Genomic DNA, 18,105 nt, shown 5'->3' on the forward strand with positions numbered 1-18,105 from the left:
CCTGCCTTGTCTACATCTGAGCTTATTTAACAAAGGGTGTTTCAAATGAAGACCTCAAAGCATTGCTGGATCCTAAACCTTCTAGGATGAGAAATTGAATAAATGATGTTTTAGTTTGCTAAAAGCCTCTGGAAACAATATATTAGAAATGGGTTGGGTTTTATAAAGGGAATTTATTAGGTTAAAAGCTTACAGTTCTGAGGCTATGAGAGTGTCCAAATCAAAGCATCATCAAGAGATTCTGGGAAGTGGCTGTCACTCAAGCGATTGAGCTCCCGCGTGCCACATGGGAGCTCCGGGTTTGGTTCCTGGTGCCTCCTAAAGAAGATGAGCAAAACAGTGAGATGATGCAATGGGCTGGTGCGGTGAGCTGACACAACAATATGATGCATCAAGAGACAAATGGAGGAAAAACATAATGAGAGACCCAACAAAGCAGGGAGCAGAGATAGCTCCAGTGATTAGGTGCCTCCCTCCTACCTGGGAGGTCTCAGGTTCAGATCCCAGTGCGTCCTAAAAAAAGAAAAGCACACAACAAACAAACAAATGCAAACAATGAGGGGGTGGGGAGAAATAAATTAAATTTTTTAAAAAATGCTGTCTCACAAAGTTGCTGTGGGTGATCAAGCACATGGCAGGGCATAATGGCGGCTCTGCAGGTCTCTGGCTTCTCTCCAGGCTTACTTTCTACCCAAGCTCAGCTGTAGGTTATCAGGTATGTGGCTTGTCTTTCCCTTCTCCTCTGGGCCCCTCTCTTTCAGCCTTTCAGAGGCCCCTTTCCTTGTTTCTGTGCTTTGCTGATTCCAGCCTCTGGCCTCCAGAACCTCTCTCTCAGCCTCTCTGGATTTCTCTGTCTCTGCAGCTTTTTTTCTGTGTGGTTATATAAAAATAAAAAAATAAAAAACACAAAATACAGTAACTAATTGGCCCTCAGCTTGAAGGCCAGAAGTCCAAAATCAGGGTATCAATAGGCCATGTCTTCTCTGAATTCTGTAGTGTCTGGTGGTGACTTACTTGCAACCAGTCTGCCTCCATCACGTGGAGTGCTCTCTTTCTCTACTCCTGTGACTTCTACTCCCCTGTTCCAATTTCCTTTGCTTATGAGGACACCAGTCTCATTGAATTAAGTCCCACCTGCTTCAATTTGGCTTCATCTAAATAGAAGGGAAGATCCTATTTACAAAGGAATTCACACCCACAGGACCAGGAACATCTCTGTGGGGGACACAATTCAATCTGCCACATGTTCCAAATTCTTTACTTGAAAGACAGAATTTTCAAAATAGATTTTTTAAAAAATCCATCTTTTTGAGAGATCATATCTAAAGATACAGGTAGATTGGGAGTCACGTAATGGGAAAAGATATATTGGCAGCTATTAAGGAAAAGATTGAAGTAGTTATATTAATGTCACATAGAACAGACTTTAGGTAACTCCTTGTTAAAAGGCTAATTTCAGCAAAGTTATGTGTGTCTAGCTTTAAAAAAAAAATCAATTTTATTGATACATATTAATAAAGAATACATCCATCCGAAGTGTACAATCACTGGTATGTCTATGGTTTTTTAGTTCTCCGTTTATAAAAATCTCCAGTAAGAGAATTAAGATCCACCCTGGGTCCTGCAATCTAATCAAAGGCTCTTAAGTCAAGTGATCTAATCAAAAGATCCCGTAACTGAATCTAACCAAAAGGCCATATTTGCAATGGTTTTACAGGCACAGGAATGGGTTCACTTTAAGAACATGTCTTTCTGGGGTCCGCAAAGACTCAAACTATCACAAATGACATTATAGAAACTTTTTGTTTTACAAGGATTGAGAGAAAAGGCATTTTCTAGTTAACTCTCACTAAATACTTAATAAAAATATCTCAGTGCCCAGTATATAAATAAGCACTTAATAAATCTTTATTAAGAAAATGAACCAGGAAATATAATTCAACCAACTATAGTATTCTTCCCTTTACTAAATATATGTATGAAATAGTACAGTACCTGGCATATGGTACTACTTAGTAAAAATTAGCTGTTATTATTTACTCAATTATTTACTCAAAACTTTACTCCTAATTGGGGAATTATATGTAAACTAATTCTTAGTTTATTAGCAAAACTATTAAATTCCATTTGTAGTGCATTTTATTTTTATATGGTTTAAATACATACTGGATTTGTTTGAAATTGCTGGGAAACAAAGTCATATAACACATCTTCTCTTTGAATATACAGATTCTTTCTATAGAATTCCTCATAGATGATTTTTATTTGAACATAACCAGTGATTTTTTTAAAAAGCACTACTTTAAATAGTAATCCATTCCATGCTTCATATTTAACCAGAATTTAATTTGTTTTTGTCCTCTGGTGAAATTGAGAAAACTGGTCTATTTTACATTATAACACTTCATAGTCATCTTTGTAAAAAAATAAAACCCCTGTGGTTATGGTCCAGTGGCTTAGGAAATCTAATGATTTTGCCTCCTTGTACTACATTTGGAGCCTTTTTGCCTTTATCTGGTGTGGCTTATTTTGGTTCTGTTGCTATATATATGAGTCCAGCTATCAACTTAGGTTTTAATTTTAGTCTCATCATGAATACATTATCTAAAATCACTCTAGATTTTATATCCTATAACTTGAGAGCAAGCTCCAGCTTACCCCTGTAGCTGGAGAACCAATCCCAACATAAGAATTAAACTAGATTTTATGTAACATTTATGTGAGATTTATGTAATCTAAATATCTTTAAAAAATTTTTTAAACTGCATTATGGGTGCAGGGTCTCTCTTTGGGGTGGTAGAAAAGTTTTTACAGTGGATAACGGCAACAGAGGCACAGCTTTGTAAATGTAATTAATACCACTAAATTGTATATTTGAAAGTGGATAAAACGAGAAATTTTAGGTTGAACAAGTTACTGGAAAAAAACAAACATAGAACTGAACAATACAAAGAATGAACCTTAATGTAAGCCATTGGCTGTGGTTAACAGTGTAATTATAATTTTGTGTCATCAGTTGTAACAAGTTAACACACTAATGCAAAATGTTAATAATAGTGAAAACTCTAGGATGTGAGAGGGAATGGGCACTCTGCCCTTTCTATGTGATTTTTCTGTAATCTACAACTTCTCAAATAAAAAAAAAAAACCTAAACTAGAGTTCTTGGAAGCCCAGACTGGTCTGATAGATGGCAAACTACTTGAAATCTTAAAATGAATGCTATGGGATCCGAACCAAAAAATTAAATTATTGTGTTTGCTTACATTGTGGGCATTTTAAGTTATTTTCTAGCTCCTTCCTTTGTTCTCTTAACAGTTTCAAATTATCTTGCCCTTATAGTAACTCCATATTGGTATATTTTATTTAAATTATATGTCCAAGACATAGTAATTTGCAATTAACTTTGTAGATCTTGGTAAAAATATATTAAATCATTCATCCCCAGAAGCTTTGGTATTTTTGTGGGCCTGTGTACAATGGAGTATATTGCCAGCAAAATTGACTTTGGCATATATAGTCTGTGCACTAAATAAAAATTCTCTTCAGTTATTTTAAAAGCTTAATGCTATGCAATTCTGACTCTGAAGCTTTGGGTTATTTGTTCTTTTTAGGGTATTTGTTTTAAAACATTTTCTTTCTATTATGGAGTAAATAGATCTATACAAATGGTAAAAGTCACAAATTTACTCTGAACTGTAGAGATGATGTTTTCATAGTTAAGGAAGTATGATAGGGGAGCGGATGTGGTTCAAGTGGTTGAGCACCTGCTTCCCCCATGGAGGTCCCAGGTTTGTTTCCCAATGCCTTCTAAAAAAATAAACAAATGGAAAAACCAACTCAGGGGAGCTGATGTGCCTCAGTGGTTGAGTGCTGACTTCCTAAATATGAGGTCCCAGGTTCAATCCCCAGCCCCAGTACCTGGGGGGGGAGGGGGAAGTAAGATAATATTTAATTACATTATTCATAACTATACTTCTATTTTTCTTCTTAGCACTATGACTTGAATTACTTGCATTTTTAAATTAAGTTTTTGGAATTTTAAGATACTGCAAATGTTGGTATATTTGGTAAAATGTAAAATGCTGTGTCATTCATTTCTAAATCTTGCTGTGTGCCAGAAACCAACTACTAAAAACTATAAAATTATTTTCTGGTTTTCTCCATATTTCATCCGTTTATGGTTCCAAATGGAAGAGTTATTTTCAAAATAATCCTGTGTGTGGTTGGTTTTTCCCCTAGCTGCTACAAGGAGATTTTTTACCCTCTTAATTACTTACCCAGTTACTTTCAGAGTGCCTATGGCTTTAGCATATATTCCCAAATCCAGTAGGAAGAAAAAAGAGAGATATTGGAATCTGTGTGCCTCCAAAGCCTATACTCTTTCCTCTTTACCAGGCATTAAAATCAAATCAGGGGGCTAAAAAATCATTAATCTCTCTCACTTCCTTTGCCCAGGATTAGAGCAAATGAGAAGAGAAAGAAGCAGGCAAGCATCAAGGGTTGAGGCTATGAATGGTAGCCTGGAGTGACAACAGAAAATATAATATGTATCAAAGTTGTCTAAACTGTGACCTTGACCTCTAGTGATTAGAGTCTGGATTGTATTTTTACCTCAGTGGCTCAGCATGTAAGACTTGCTAATAATACTTGCTAGAAATAGTATGAATAGTATGATAACAGATGTTTGTTTTGATACCTATTAAAGGAGATAGAGATGTTATTGAAATATGAAGATTCTCTTGTGTCAGTTTTAAATATGATTGGAGATAGAAAACAGACTCCAAAAAAAAGAAATTAGGGGTAAGCAATGTGGCTCAAGCAGTTGGGCACCTACTTACCATGGGAGGTTCTGGTTCAGTTCCTGGTACCTCCTAAAGAAGATGAGTAAGACAGCGAGCTGACAAGACAGGCTGGCACAGAGCTGATGCAACAAGGAGACACAATGAGGAAACATGAGAGATACAGCAAGCAGGGAGTGGATGTGGCTCAAGCGATTGGGCTTCTCTCTCCCACATGGAAGGTCCCAGGTTTGTTTCCCAGTGCCTCCTAAAAAGAAGACAAGCAGGCACAGAGAGCAGACAGTGAGTGTAAACAATGGGGGGGGGGGGGGAGGGGGCAGGGCAGAAATAAAGTAAATTAAAAAAAAAAAAAAAGAATTTAGGTAAGTGATTTTAAGTTTCTTTGCATCAGGAAAATCTGATGAAACCTGTGTCCACTCTTACCAGGAAAATACCCATAAGAACATTTGCAAACAATTTCAGGAATTCACAGACCTGAGGTCATGCTGAAAGTCAGTTTATTCATTTTGGACAGTTTCATTCTTTTATTTCTATTTGGTTTACAGCTAGTTTATTTTGTTGCAGAGATGATGCTGATGAATGGAGGTTTAATTTCCATAAGGGACATTTAGCTATAATTATACTACAGTTAGAAATACTAAATTTAACTTTTGTGTGTGAAAAAAATACACTCATACATGCATGTATTTGCATGCCTTTGTAACACAATTGGTGAGATCATGTGATTTAATCACAACTGAGAATGCAACTCTATTAGGTCATCTTTGAGAATAAGGAAAAACATTCTCTTTTTGGAATTGTCATCTTATTTTGAATTGTAATATCTTAGAGATTCTGTATAGAGTTTTAAAAATTCAGATTAACTTGGTTATTTAATTTTGGAACATTTCAGTATATCCCCTTGAAATGATTGTAGAAATTTTAGGAATTCTAATACTTCAGTATGTGATCCCTGACTCAAATCGTCCCAGATAGATGAATGGGGAATAGTGAGTATTTGCTTTCTGGAAAGTACATGCAATATTTTACACTTTTATTATGTAATACTGATTCTATTCATAGCTGAAATGTCTCTAAGGTTCTTTTTATGTTATTTGGAGTTCTTTATTTTGTAATTTTAGATGTACGTAATAATAAATTCCAATGTTGGTGGGAATTTAGCCAAAATAATAACAAATAAAGTTTTAGATCAGTGGTTCTCAGTTTCAGTTGTCTTGATATCTTCTTGAATACATATTCTTTTATTAATTTTAATTTTCCTTTTCCTTTAATTTTTCCCAAAAGCTTAATTGCATCTGTATTGCTTAGAGTTAGCATAATAACATGTTAATAATTGTATTTTACCCATTTCAGATATGCTAAGACAGATTTCCATATATAGAGATCTATTGAGTTGAGCTAAAAAAGGAGGGATGCTAAAGAGAAGGAAGGCAGAAAGCATATGAGGCAGGATCTAGAATATAGTAGATACGTTAATATGGCTACAAAGTGAATGTTGAATAAATATATTTATGCCTCTTTCAGTCTAAGGTTTAAGTTACCTGTGAATCGGTCTTATAACTTCTTAGGCACTTTATAGGTGAACATCCTATGAATCCCATTTGAGAAACGCAGCCATAGATTAAAGCAGTAGCATTCAAACTGTTTGTTGACTCATTCATTCATTTAATTATTGAGTTGGAACATACTTCGATTTGCTTGAGTCTTATTTAACAAACCATGACCTAATATAGTGCTTCAGATCAATAAATGTTTTAAGATGATTGTGACAATCTAGATGGAGCGATGTTTTCCAACTCTGGTTTTGAGACCTTCCTTTTTTCCCCTAGAAGTTATCACAGGGTATATTATGAAGTATTTAAAAGAAAATTTATGAGTACAATAAATATGCATGCCACCATATTTTTTCCTTCAAGAGATTGCTTTTGAAATAGACCCTTTTATTAAAAAAGATGTATTTATTTTATTTTTCTCTCCCCTTCCCCCTTCCCCAACCCCAGTTGTCTGTTCTCTGTGTCTATTTTGCTGCGTGTTTGTCTTTATCCGCTTCTGTTATTGTCAGTGGCACGGGAATCTGTTTTTTTTTTTTAAGATTTATTTATTTCTCTTCCCTTCCCTCCCCCCTTGCCCCAGTTGTCTGTTCTCTCTGTCTATTTGCTGCTTGTTTTTTTTTGCTTCTGTTGTTGTCAGCAGCACGGCAATCTGTATTTCTCTTCTTTTTGTTGCGTCATCTTGTGTCAGCTCTCCGTGTGTGTGGTGCCATTCCTGGGCAGGCTGAATTTTTGTGGTAGATGGATGCCCTAACCACTTGGCCAAGTCCGCTTCCCTGAAATCAAACCCTTAATGACATATTCACACCCACAAAATGTGTTCATCACTATTCCAAAGCCGCAAAGGCAGGGTAAAAAATCATAAGATTTTTAAATAGCGTGAACAAATAAAATTAATATTCTTTTTTTTTTTTTTTGAGCATACAAATGCATTTAATCTGCTTATTCCCGCACTAGATATTTCTAAGACTGCAAAATAGAAACTTAACACCAAGAATAACAGCAGTTGAAAGCCATACATAACAAGACAATTATGGGAATTTCAACTATGTATGTCTATGCTTAATGGAAATTTTACAGGGGTGCTAAGCATTGAATGGCAGCTAGAATACTGACTTAGTGGATTTCTAAATTGAGAGTACTTAGTAATATCTAAAAATGGATCGTTGTAGTTTTTGAATACCAAGTTTAATTGACTTTTTAATAAAACATTTAGTAGTACTAGTAATTAGTGCTTGACCACCATAAAAAAATGAAAATTTAAGGAAGTTTGACTTAAAGAAAGGTCCTGCTTTTGGGGTTTCTTTTTCAGCCTATGAGGAGATTCCCAAGATCTATCAAAGGAGTCTTGAAGATTCATTTGTCAACCTGGAAGAGAGTACAATATTGTAGGAATGAAGTGCCAATGTTCTTGTCACCAGTGAAACCTTTTCCACTAGAGGATCATTACTAAATGTACCTTGAGAGATGGTCATCTAAATTTGGAACCAGAATGGAAGTTCAAGACCAGAAATTGTTGCATATTCATGTGCTATCTCAGGGGTCAATTGATACAGTAACTGGCACAAATAAATGATTGCATGGAATGAATCTGAGCAAGACTCAAGACATTGTAAGCGCTCTGGGAACAACGCTCTTTGAAACCAAGTTGATCTGGGGGTGTGTTTTAGCCAAAGGGGTGCTGATGCAAAGTACCAGAACTCTGTTGGCTTTTATAAAGGGTATTTATTTGGGGTAGAAAGCTTACAGGTACAAGGCCCTAAAGAATCCAACTCAAGGTTACTTCCTTACCACACTCTGTTGCCACATGTTGAAGCAAGATAGTGGGCAACGCCTATGAGGATTCAGCCTTCCTGTTCCCTCTTAAGGCTCCATGGTACCATCTTCCTATCGCAGCTGTAGGCTGGCATGAGGTTCATCTCTCTTCCTCTGGGGCTCCTTTCTTTCTGGGCTCAGCTGCTCTGTTCTCTTCACAAGATCAGCTGTAAACTATCAGGCTTATCTCTCTTCCCAGGGCCACAGGATCCTCTCTGTATGTTCTCTATGTCTACTTCTGTGTGAGAGTCCATTTAATCAGCCCACCAAGGGATCTGGGACTCAATGCTGAGTCGTACTCTAATGACATGGTTGAATCAAAGCCCCAATCTTTACATAATTTAATTAGATGTCTCAGCTGAATCTAATACAATCAAAAGGTTATCATGCCCAGAGGAAACAGACCAGTTTACAAACAGAATCTGTATCACTTTTTGGAATTCATAAATAATATCAAACTGCCACAGTGTGGAACAACTATTGTCATCAGTTAAGGTAGGCGCTAACTAGGCCATATCTATGAAATACTCTCCATGTCACTGAGTAAGAATCCATCCTAAGAGAAAGGCAAGGAATCCACAATAATGAAAAGGAAGGGATGCAGTGAGGAGAAGAGCTTTGTCCTCAGATACATCGCTAAGTCTCCTATATGATTTTTATTTCAGAATATGGATTGTTCATTATCACCAGAGCTATTAGACCTAGTTAGTTAATATCTGTAAGTAATATATGTTTTCCTGTAAAGAAAAAATATATATGGCTTTTAATTCTTCTAATAATTAAATGACTTGAGTCTGTATAAGCCTTAAAGCCAGTAATAATATGCAATGTGATCAGTTAAAACCAACAATAAAGAATAATAACAACTAACTTTATGGATCAGTATCCCTTTCTCTTTTTTATTAGAGAAGTGAGAAATTGTAGGTGTACAGAATAATCAAGCAGAAAATACAGAATCCTGTATACCCCAGTATTATTAACACCTTGCATTAGAGTGGTACATTTGTTAGAGTTGATAAAAATATTTCTTTTTCTTTTCTTTGGTCTTAGGGTTTTGACCCACCACATCAAAGTGACACAAGGACTATTTACGTAGCCAACAGGTTTCCTCTGAATGGCCTTTACACACCTCAGAAATTTATAGATAACCGGATCATTTCATCTAAGGTAAGGATTTACACTTTTATTATTATTAAGACTGTAGATACGTACCAGGAAATTTACAGAGGTGTACCATTTTATTTTGAAATTTGTGTGTATTCTAGAATACATTTATATCTTCAAAAATTCAAGGAAATAACTAGGACAAACTTTATAAATATTATGATTCCATGATTGTTTTTATAACCTCCTTTCTCAGTGAGTATTTCATCCCTAAAGTGTTACAACTCATTAATTTGAATTAAAGATTATATATATGTCATCGAATCCCTCTTGACCTGCATCACCACAAAGTTTATAATTTAGTTTTCGTTATAATTTTCATCATAACTTCTTGCACCCATACATCTAAATAGTAGGTGTGTTTTTTAATATTCAGGGTCTACACATATTTAGTTACCTTTAAGTTATAGATTTCTAATTTAATTACATTGTGAACATAATGTGTGGTCTTCATGATATAGTAGCTACATGATATAGATTCAAACAGAAAATTGTTTGAGCCTTAATATGGGGTCTAGTGTGGTAGATACAACTAGTTACTGTCCAAATATCCATTCCTCTTCTCTTCTCTTGAAGTAACAGTTTCATTCACTTGGCAGTATGGACAGTTTTTAGAGACTCATATCCCTGCTTTTCTTGCAGTTATGAGTGGCTATGTACCCACAGTCCTGGCCAGTGAGAGGTAGCCAGAGGTGTACTGTATGTGGCTTTTAATAAAGCTAATGGCAATGATAGCATATCGTCTGGCATTTTCTATTCACCATTTGTCTTCTTTCTTATCCCGTCTTTCCTATAAAATAGACAAAAAGAATGTTTAATCATAGATGATAAAACAGGGAGACAAGGATATAAATCTTGTGGTTTCCAAGTCTGTGTGATTATAAACTTTTATTTCCTAATTTGTCATTTGTTGAGAAAGTTATGTTAAATGTTAAAAACCTATTAGTGACATCTCTCATTATGGACAGTGTGATGTCTAAAACAAAGGGCAGAAAGGGGAAATATCAGAAATAGGATGATGGAGGAACTCTCAATAAGTGACACAGTTCAAAGTAAATTATACAAGAAACAAAAGTTCTCGAAAATTTTTAAGATTCTTTTTGACTTAGTGTATAATTTACATAAAATAATATGACCCAATTTTTTTTTTAGGAGGTACCAGGGATTGAATCTGGACCTCATATATGGGAAGCAGGCACTCAACCACTCAGCTACACTCACTCTCAAAATGGATCAATTTAAAATACACAACTCAGTGAGTTTTGGCAAGTGATTTGTACATTGTGGATGCATGGTCTATCTTTGTTTAATTTAAGTGATAACAGTACCTTATCCTGAATTTAAACTTCCTTGCACAATGTTTAGTTTTATAACCTTGTTTTGGTTTCTTACTCATATCAGACCTCAGGAGGAAAAAAAGGTCAACTGTATATGGTCATATACAGAATTTTAAGGAAGTTATAGTTTTCATTATTTCATAATTCTAAAAAAAAATTTTAAGTATATTTGAAGTATTTTCATCTACTAGGGTCTCTCCTCTGCAAGTTCATAAAAAGAAAAGCTCAAAATTTAGACTCCTTCAGTTTGTCAATATGTTTGTTTTTTAAGAATCGTGGAAATAACAGGTCCTACAATTTGTAAACTAGTTTTCATAAAAATATTTTATTTGCTCTGATTTTTTCCATTCTATTTTCAAAATAGCCAAAGAAAACTTCCTGAAACCTATTACTTTACTGCTAGTTTAAGCAGTTGCTCTTTTCAGAAATCTAGAAGACAAAATATATCGTCAGTGTTGTGATTTACATAGACTGATGTAAACTTAGAACTTTCCCATCTTAATTCATATAATGTTTCATATACTTGAATTTTGGTGACTGAGGAAGTTACATGGAGATACTCTGACCCCTGTAGGGACAACTGCCATTTTACTCCAGTTGATAGCACCAGGGGATGATTTGACCCAGTGTTACCATCTCATATGTACATATTGAGCAGTGACTTCTTTGGTTCCTTGAAGCATCCACCCCTCTTCCCGCAAGATCCCTAATCACAATGCGCGTTCCCAGATTCTGGGGTCTTCTGGTACTATTGCTACCAATGGAAAATAAATGTTTCAGGTACTGTAGAGCAGAACTGGAAATATAAGTTAACCTAGAAAGAAAAGTGGTTAGGTATTATACTACTATTATACCCTGTGCCAGTAGTTTTTTTGTGGGCTCTTCTGGGAATCTAACTCTATTTATAAACTTGTTCATATGGGAAAGAGTGTTTCAGTTCTCAAACAGCTGATTAACAAGTAAATTTTTGACGTGTGATTATTCAAAAATTAAAACCATCTTACATTGTACCACAGAAAATTAGACAAGCTGCCTCTTTAAAATCTCAATTTGGTCAGTAACCATTAAGGCTTCATTGTCTGACATCAAGATATTTATCTGAGAAAAAAACCATTTTGACCATATTTATATATCTGTTCATCTGTTTTGCCCAATTTTTTGACCTCCAGCTATGTGCCAAATAAAAGTGTAAGTACTAGAGATAGAGGTAAGAAACACATTGCCCCTGGTCTCAGGGATCTTTCATTCTACTGAGAGAATGTACGTACGGTAAAATAAAAAGTGCTAATTAAGTGTTTCTCTTTTCATATATGCAGTCATGTTGTAAATAGTGACACTAGTGAAATTCATGACTCATTACCTTTGCCCTTATACTTGCTCCCTGCCCCTCTAATATGGCATTATAGACTTGGGACTGATAATGATTAATAATAATAATAACAATAAGCACTTACATAGCAATTAGTATGGGCTATAGCATCGTGTCCTTTATAGATTTTCTTGGCGGTTATACCTTTGATCGCTTATTTAAAGCATTTTGATCTAATTCACATTCTCGGTTATTTTTCCATATTTCATACTAAACAAAGAACAACTGAATAATTAGACCAATATCTCTGTTCCTGACACTGAACTACACAAAATATAAAGTAAATTGTATCTAATATCAGCATTACTATCAATTTTTATTCATTAGCATTAGGTTTAGTTGTGTGTATGCAAAATCCACAATTTCTTATCCAAATATTTTAAGGAATAATTTCATCTTCCTTCTCCAGCTTCTAAAAAATCAACTTAAAGTGTAAAATGGATAAGTTTTAAAAATATACTATAATTGCTAATAAATAGTAAAAGAAAGTAAAAAGGAAGGTAGAATAAAAGTCTTGTTAACTGTAGAAGCCAGTAGTTTCTTAGCATTGTTACATGAAGTTTGTCTAAGTAAATCTGATTTTACTTTTTAATTGTTGTATCTGTGGAATATGTATTATTTTTAAACATTAATTTGTCAATATCTCCTCTTTTTTCAGTATACTGTGTGGAATTTTATTCCAAAAAATTTATTTGAGCAATTCAGAAGAGTGGCAAATTTTTATTTTCTTATTATATTTTTGGTTCAGGTAAGCTTTATCAATCAATAAATTGTTATGAATTTGAAAACATGGTTTCTAAAAATATTCTAGAATTGGGGGGGGATTATTTCTCAATGTGAATTAATATAAAGAGAGGGTTCCATGATGATCTGTGGTACAAATGCCCAGGTTTCTTTACTTGGATTTCTTAGAGCATTTAATGTACTTATATGCATTATAACTCTCTAGAAGGGGAATATAGTATGCATTGTGTTCTAAACAATTTGATTTTATTTAATCAAAATTTTATATTGTAATACTGGAAAAACCCAGTATATCTTAAATAATAAGGCATTGTACTTTACCTTATAATGTTAGAATTCAATATATTTCTTGCTCACATGTCAGGAGGCACACAGGGCTACAGATTTAACATTACCCAGATTTAGTTCCATCAAAAATGTGTAATTATGCACTTCCTCATCTTTACTCACCTCCTTCATTATCTGCGTTGTCACATTGTTGTTATCTATACATTCATATCCATGCCACTCCCACTATCCTTATCACCCCAAAATTAACAGACCCCAGGTACCATGTGTATTTTAAGATTAAAGCAAAAACTGATTTTTATGGGCCTCTTTATGAATATCATCCTGATAATTAACTTTGTTGTTTCATTCCAGTGGTATAAAATTTGTGAGAAAAACCCTTAACAGGGAGGTTGATTTGAGATTGTACATCTCCAGTCTCCTGCCAGTGAATAAATCCTCTTTTCTTTCCTAGCCTAGTTTAGTGTGTCTGTCTAGTGAATGAACCCAGCCCCTCTTCAAAGTGCTATAGTGCTGATAGCTATAATCTATGCCAAGAACATGACCTAGCATCTTTCACATGCCCTACCTCAGAACATAAATATCTTGGCTTTTTGTATAATATTCGGCACATTTCTGCCTTTTGAACCATCTTTGTGCTAAGTAAATTTACTTTTGGCTTTTAATTATTTCAATTTTTAAGAATCCCCATGATTATAGATTCTTTATCTAGAAGACCATTTCTTATTGCTTAATTTTCACATTGTTCTCTGTGTGTTTCTATGTATGTGTGTGTGTAGCTGGCTAGATAAAACCAGGATATTTGTACTATTGACTGCAGTGAATTTTGCATATTGTGTTTGTAATTTGTCTTGTAACTTTTACATCAAAGTATCAAGAGAACTGCCTGTGAAACTTAAGTATAAGTCAAAGAGTGATTGTCACAGTCTTTTTTTTTTTTTAAAGATTTATTTCTTGCCCATCGCCCCCTTGTTGTTCGGGCTTGCTGTCCGCTCTCTGTGTCTCTTCATTGTGTGCTCTCTGTGTCTGCTCATCCTCATTTTTAGAAGACCCAGGGATCCAAACCCAGGGTCTCCCGTGTGAGAGGGAGGCACCTAATTGCTTGAGCCACCTCTACTCCCTGTCATATTCTTTTAAAGATATTGTTCTTTTCTGATAACACCAAAGCAAGAGTTGTACAGCCTATATCAGTGTGGCATTAAATTGTATAAGCTCTTAATTTTTCTCTCAATAGAACCTGGGATTTCAAAAGAAAAAAGTTTTTAAGTAATCATTTGAAAGCTTTAGGAAACAGTCTCTTAAACTGAACAGAGAAGGCACTTCTGATTTTCTATCAATAGAACATTAGCTAGGTTTTCTTGGGGAAGTGAGGAATTTATACAACCGTACCATATCATATGCATGCATCTGTGAAATCAGTAGCTAAAATCAGGAATTTAGTTTGTCTGCAGAATAGAACAGATTTAATTGGCTTATACAGAGTAATGGAACCATAACTAACCAAACATAATTAACTGCCAGTATTTCTTTACTTCTCCAGCAATTTTTTGAAACCACAATTGTATGATTTAGACTATGATTGCTGCGTCATTTTCCTAGCTCTACCTCTCTGGTTATGCTGGGTATAACAAAATTGCTTATAGAAAAAAACTTTTCTATACCTGCATTCCTAAGTCTTTCTCACTAGTGTGGAGATTTTTCTAAATCCCAGGGTAAAAATCACCAGTGAACTTTTCTACATTTCATCCAGATGTGTAAGGAAATGTGATTTGAAATACGAGCAACTGTAACTCTGCTCCTACGCAAATATTGAATAAAACCTTAACTACCCCTAAATGTTAAGAATGCACTGTGAGTCCACTCTAGTAATCATGTAGGCATGGAATAGATTTAATATTCTGTTAACACCGTATAATAGCCAAGAAAATAAAGTTGTAAACTAAACATGACTATTGCATAATATTTCTGTCCTATTATTTTTACCGTGGATCAAAATAGGAATTTTGCATATTATTCTTGGAATTCCCAATAATTATGAGATTTTAGATGTTGATATTATGACATATACAATATATAAATGTAATACCGTGCATTCTCTTTTGTGATCTAGCTTATGATTGATACACCTACCAGTCCAATTACCAGTGGACTGCCATTATTCTTTGTGATAACTGTAACTGCTATAAAGCAGGTAAGGAATGCTTTCTATTATTATTTTCCCTTCAAGCTATTAAGAAGTTGCTTAATATTTCCACTCCAAAGTAACATTTATTGTTGTGAAAAATAATTTCCCTAAGAAATAAAAAATCTATTTTTAATTAATTTTTTATTAAATTGTCTTTTTTTAAGATACATAAATCACAAAAATTGTTACATTAAAAAAGAGGTTCCCACATACCTCACACCCCATACTCCCACTCCTCCCACATCAACAACCTCCCTCATCATTGTGGCACAATTCATTGCATTTGGTAAATACATTTTGGAGCACTCCTGAACCATGTGGATTATAGTTTACATTGTAGTTTACACTCTGCCCCTAAAAAATCTATTGATGTTGCACATTGTAAAGTTAAACTGGGCTAGCTACTCTCTGTTTTGGTTACTTGGTGATCCATGAAATGATTATTGTTAAAATATGTTCTTACCTTGACATAACTAGGATATATCCAAAAGCAAGCATTGTACATACACACATTTAGATAAAAAATGGATTATGATCATCTTTGTAGAGTTTGGCAGTATTTAAATGAAACACAGTTCTAAAAGGATATGTTTTAGAAAATGGAGCATGTAAAAATCATCAATAAAAATCTTCTGGCATGAACACTTGTGAATAAAAATTGTATAGTATTTTCTAGCTTTTTCCACCTTCCTCTGGTGGAAGTGATCTTTACATAAAGTAATACCCTAGAGAGAAGTGGATTTGGCTCAACGGATAGAGCGTCTGCGTACCACATGGGAGGTCCAGGGTTCAAACCAAGGACCTCCTGACCCATATGATGAGCTGGCCCACGCGCAGTGCTGGTGTGCGCAAGGAGTGCCCTGCCACGCAGGGGTGCCCCCCATGTAGGGGAGCCCCACGCGCAAGGAGTGTGCCCTGTAAGGAGAGCTGCCCAGTGTGAAAAAAGTGCAGCCTGCCCAGGAATGGCGCCGCACACATGGAGAGTTGATGCAGCAACATGACGCAACAAAAAGAGACACAGATTCCCGGTGCTGCTGACAATACAAACGGACACAGAACACACAGTGAATGAACATAGAGAGCAGACAACTAGGGTGGGGGGCGAGGAAGGGGAGAAAAATAAATCTTTTAAAAAAAAAGTAATACCCTAGAGGAAATAGCTTCAACCAAACTGAATGGACATTAAAATCTAGGTATAAACTGGATTTTTTAAAAGCAGTTTTGTTGACATATTGTCATTTAGAGTCTATCCAAAGTGTACAGTCAATGGCTCTTAGTGTAATTGCAGTGTTGTGTATTTATCACCAAAAAAAATTTTAGAACAATTTCATTACTCCAAAAAGAAAAAGTCATCACCCCTTAGCAGTCACTTCTCAGTTTGTCTGTCCTTTCATAATCCTACATAACCATTAATCTAATTCCATCTTTATAAATTGATTTTTATTTACATTTTATATAAATTGCAACATACGATATGTGGTACTTTGTGTCTCCTTTCTTTCATTTGGCATAATGTTTTCTGTTTTTTTTAATTGTGTCATATCAACACCTTGTAACATGAACATACATGTTTACTTTCAAAGAAAAACAGTCATGTATGCAATATTGGATTATTGGGTAAACATATCAAGTATGAAAGAAGTTCATAGAAATGCCATGTCTAGATAGCTACCATTTCTCAAAAAAATCTTGGCAGAACCTCAGTTATACAAAAATCATCCCTTCTGTCTGAGAGAATTAATTGAATTCTCTTGTGTAAATGTGATAAACTTCCATTTTTAAAGGCTTAGGGAATTCCGGGAAGATGGCAGACTAGAAAGATATGTGACTCTCATCTCCTCCAGAAAAATAGCTAGAGGATAAGCTGAAACAGCTTGGAAAAGATCTTCTAGGGAAGCGGACTTGGCCAAGTGGTTAGGATGTCTATCTACCACATGGGAGGTCTGCAGTTCAAACCCCGTGCCTCCTTGACCCACGTGGAGCTGACCCACGCGCAGCACTGATGCGTGCAAGGAGTGCCATGCCACGCAGGGGTGCCACCCGCGTAGGGGAGCCCCATGTGCAAGGAGTGCACCCCTTAAGGAGAGCCGCCCAGCGCAAAAGAAAGTGCAGCCTGCCCAGGAATGGTGCTGCACACATGGAGAGCTGATGCAGCAAGATGACGCAACAGCAACAAATACAGATGTCCTTGCCGCTGATAACAGAAGCGGACAAAAAGAAGAACACGCAGCAAATGGACACAGAGAACAGACAACTGGGGGGGTGGGGTGAAGGGGAGTGAAATTAATCTTTTTTTAAAAAAAAGATCATCTAGGGTTTAGGACACCAGGCAAAGACTGGAGACCACCCAGAGGAGAAAGGGACAAAGGAGGGTAACTGTGAGTTGAAACCAGTGGCTGCTGCCAGCACCCTCCCCCCACACTAAAGACACTTAAAAGTTTTCAGGCCTCTGGGCTTGCCATTGCAGACAAAGGGGGCTCCAGGGATTCAGCACCCCAGAAAAAGGGAGAGGGACACAGCCTAAGGCTGACTCAGCTTTTGACTCACAAATTTGGTCTGTTATGTTGCAGGAGCCCTCCCAGGCTCAGTGGGGCCATGCCATTACCTTGAGAGCCAGCAAAGGGTTAAAGATATGTGACCCTCCCAATCTAATGCTCTACCAACAGGGACTGATTGTTGAGGACTCAGAGGGAAGTGGAAATATTTCCAACCCAGGAAAAGGGAGGGGGCTGCCAAAACAGGCTGGAGAATTTTCAGTGAGAAAGTTTGAATTACAAGGCTCTTAGCCTCCAGGCAGGAAGCTCTGTCACATTGATCCTGTCTGTGTTGCAACAAATAAACTCCAACCAGGAA

The 18,105-nt window shown here is 35.8% G+C and overlaps 1 protein-coding gene across 4 annotated transcripts in view; it reads left to right on the plus strand.

Moving 5' to 3' along the window:
• Nucleotides 1-18,105, plus strand: part of ATP11B (ATPase phospholipid transporting 11B (putative)) — a 174,483-nt gene that overhangs the window by 42,132 nt on the left and 114,246 nt on the right. For 3 of the 4 annotated variants that reach the window (XR_011648615.1, XM_071214650.1, XM_058295392.2), the window contains exons 2-4: nucleotides 9,216-9,332; nucleotides 12,694-12,783; nucleotides 15,178-15,258. Coding sequence is in view for 3 of the 4 variants with exons in the window: in XM_071214650.1 (XP_071070751.1) it covers nucleotides 9,216-9,332; nucleotides 12,694-12,783; nucleotides 15,178-15,258 (288 nt within the window). In the remaining variant the exon portion in view is untranslated. Of the gene's footprint in view, nucleotides 1-7,920; nucleotides 7,963-9,215; nucleotides 9,333-12,693; nucleotides 12,784-15,177; nucleotides 15,259-18,105 lie in introns of those variants that run through there. The other variant, XM_058295393.2, reaches the window with a different exon arrangement.

This window comes from Dasypus novemcinctus, chromosome 4 (genome assembly GCF_030445035.2).
Source record: "Dasypus novemcinctus isolate mDasNov1 chromosome 4, mDasNov1.1.hap2, whole genome shotgun sequence".
NCBI lineage: Eukaryota > Metazoa > Chordata > Mammalia > Cingulata > Dasypodidae > Dasypus > Dasypus novemcinctus.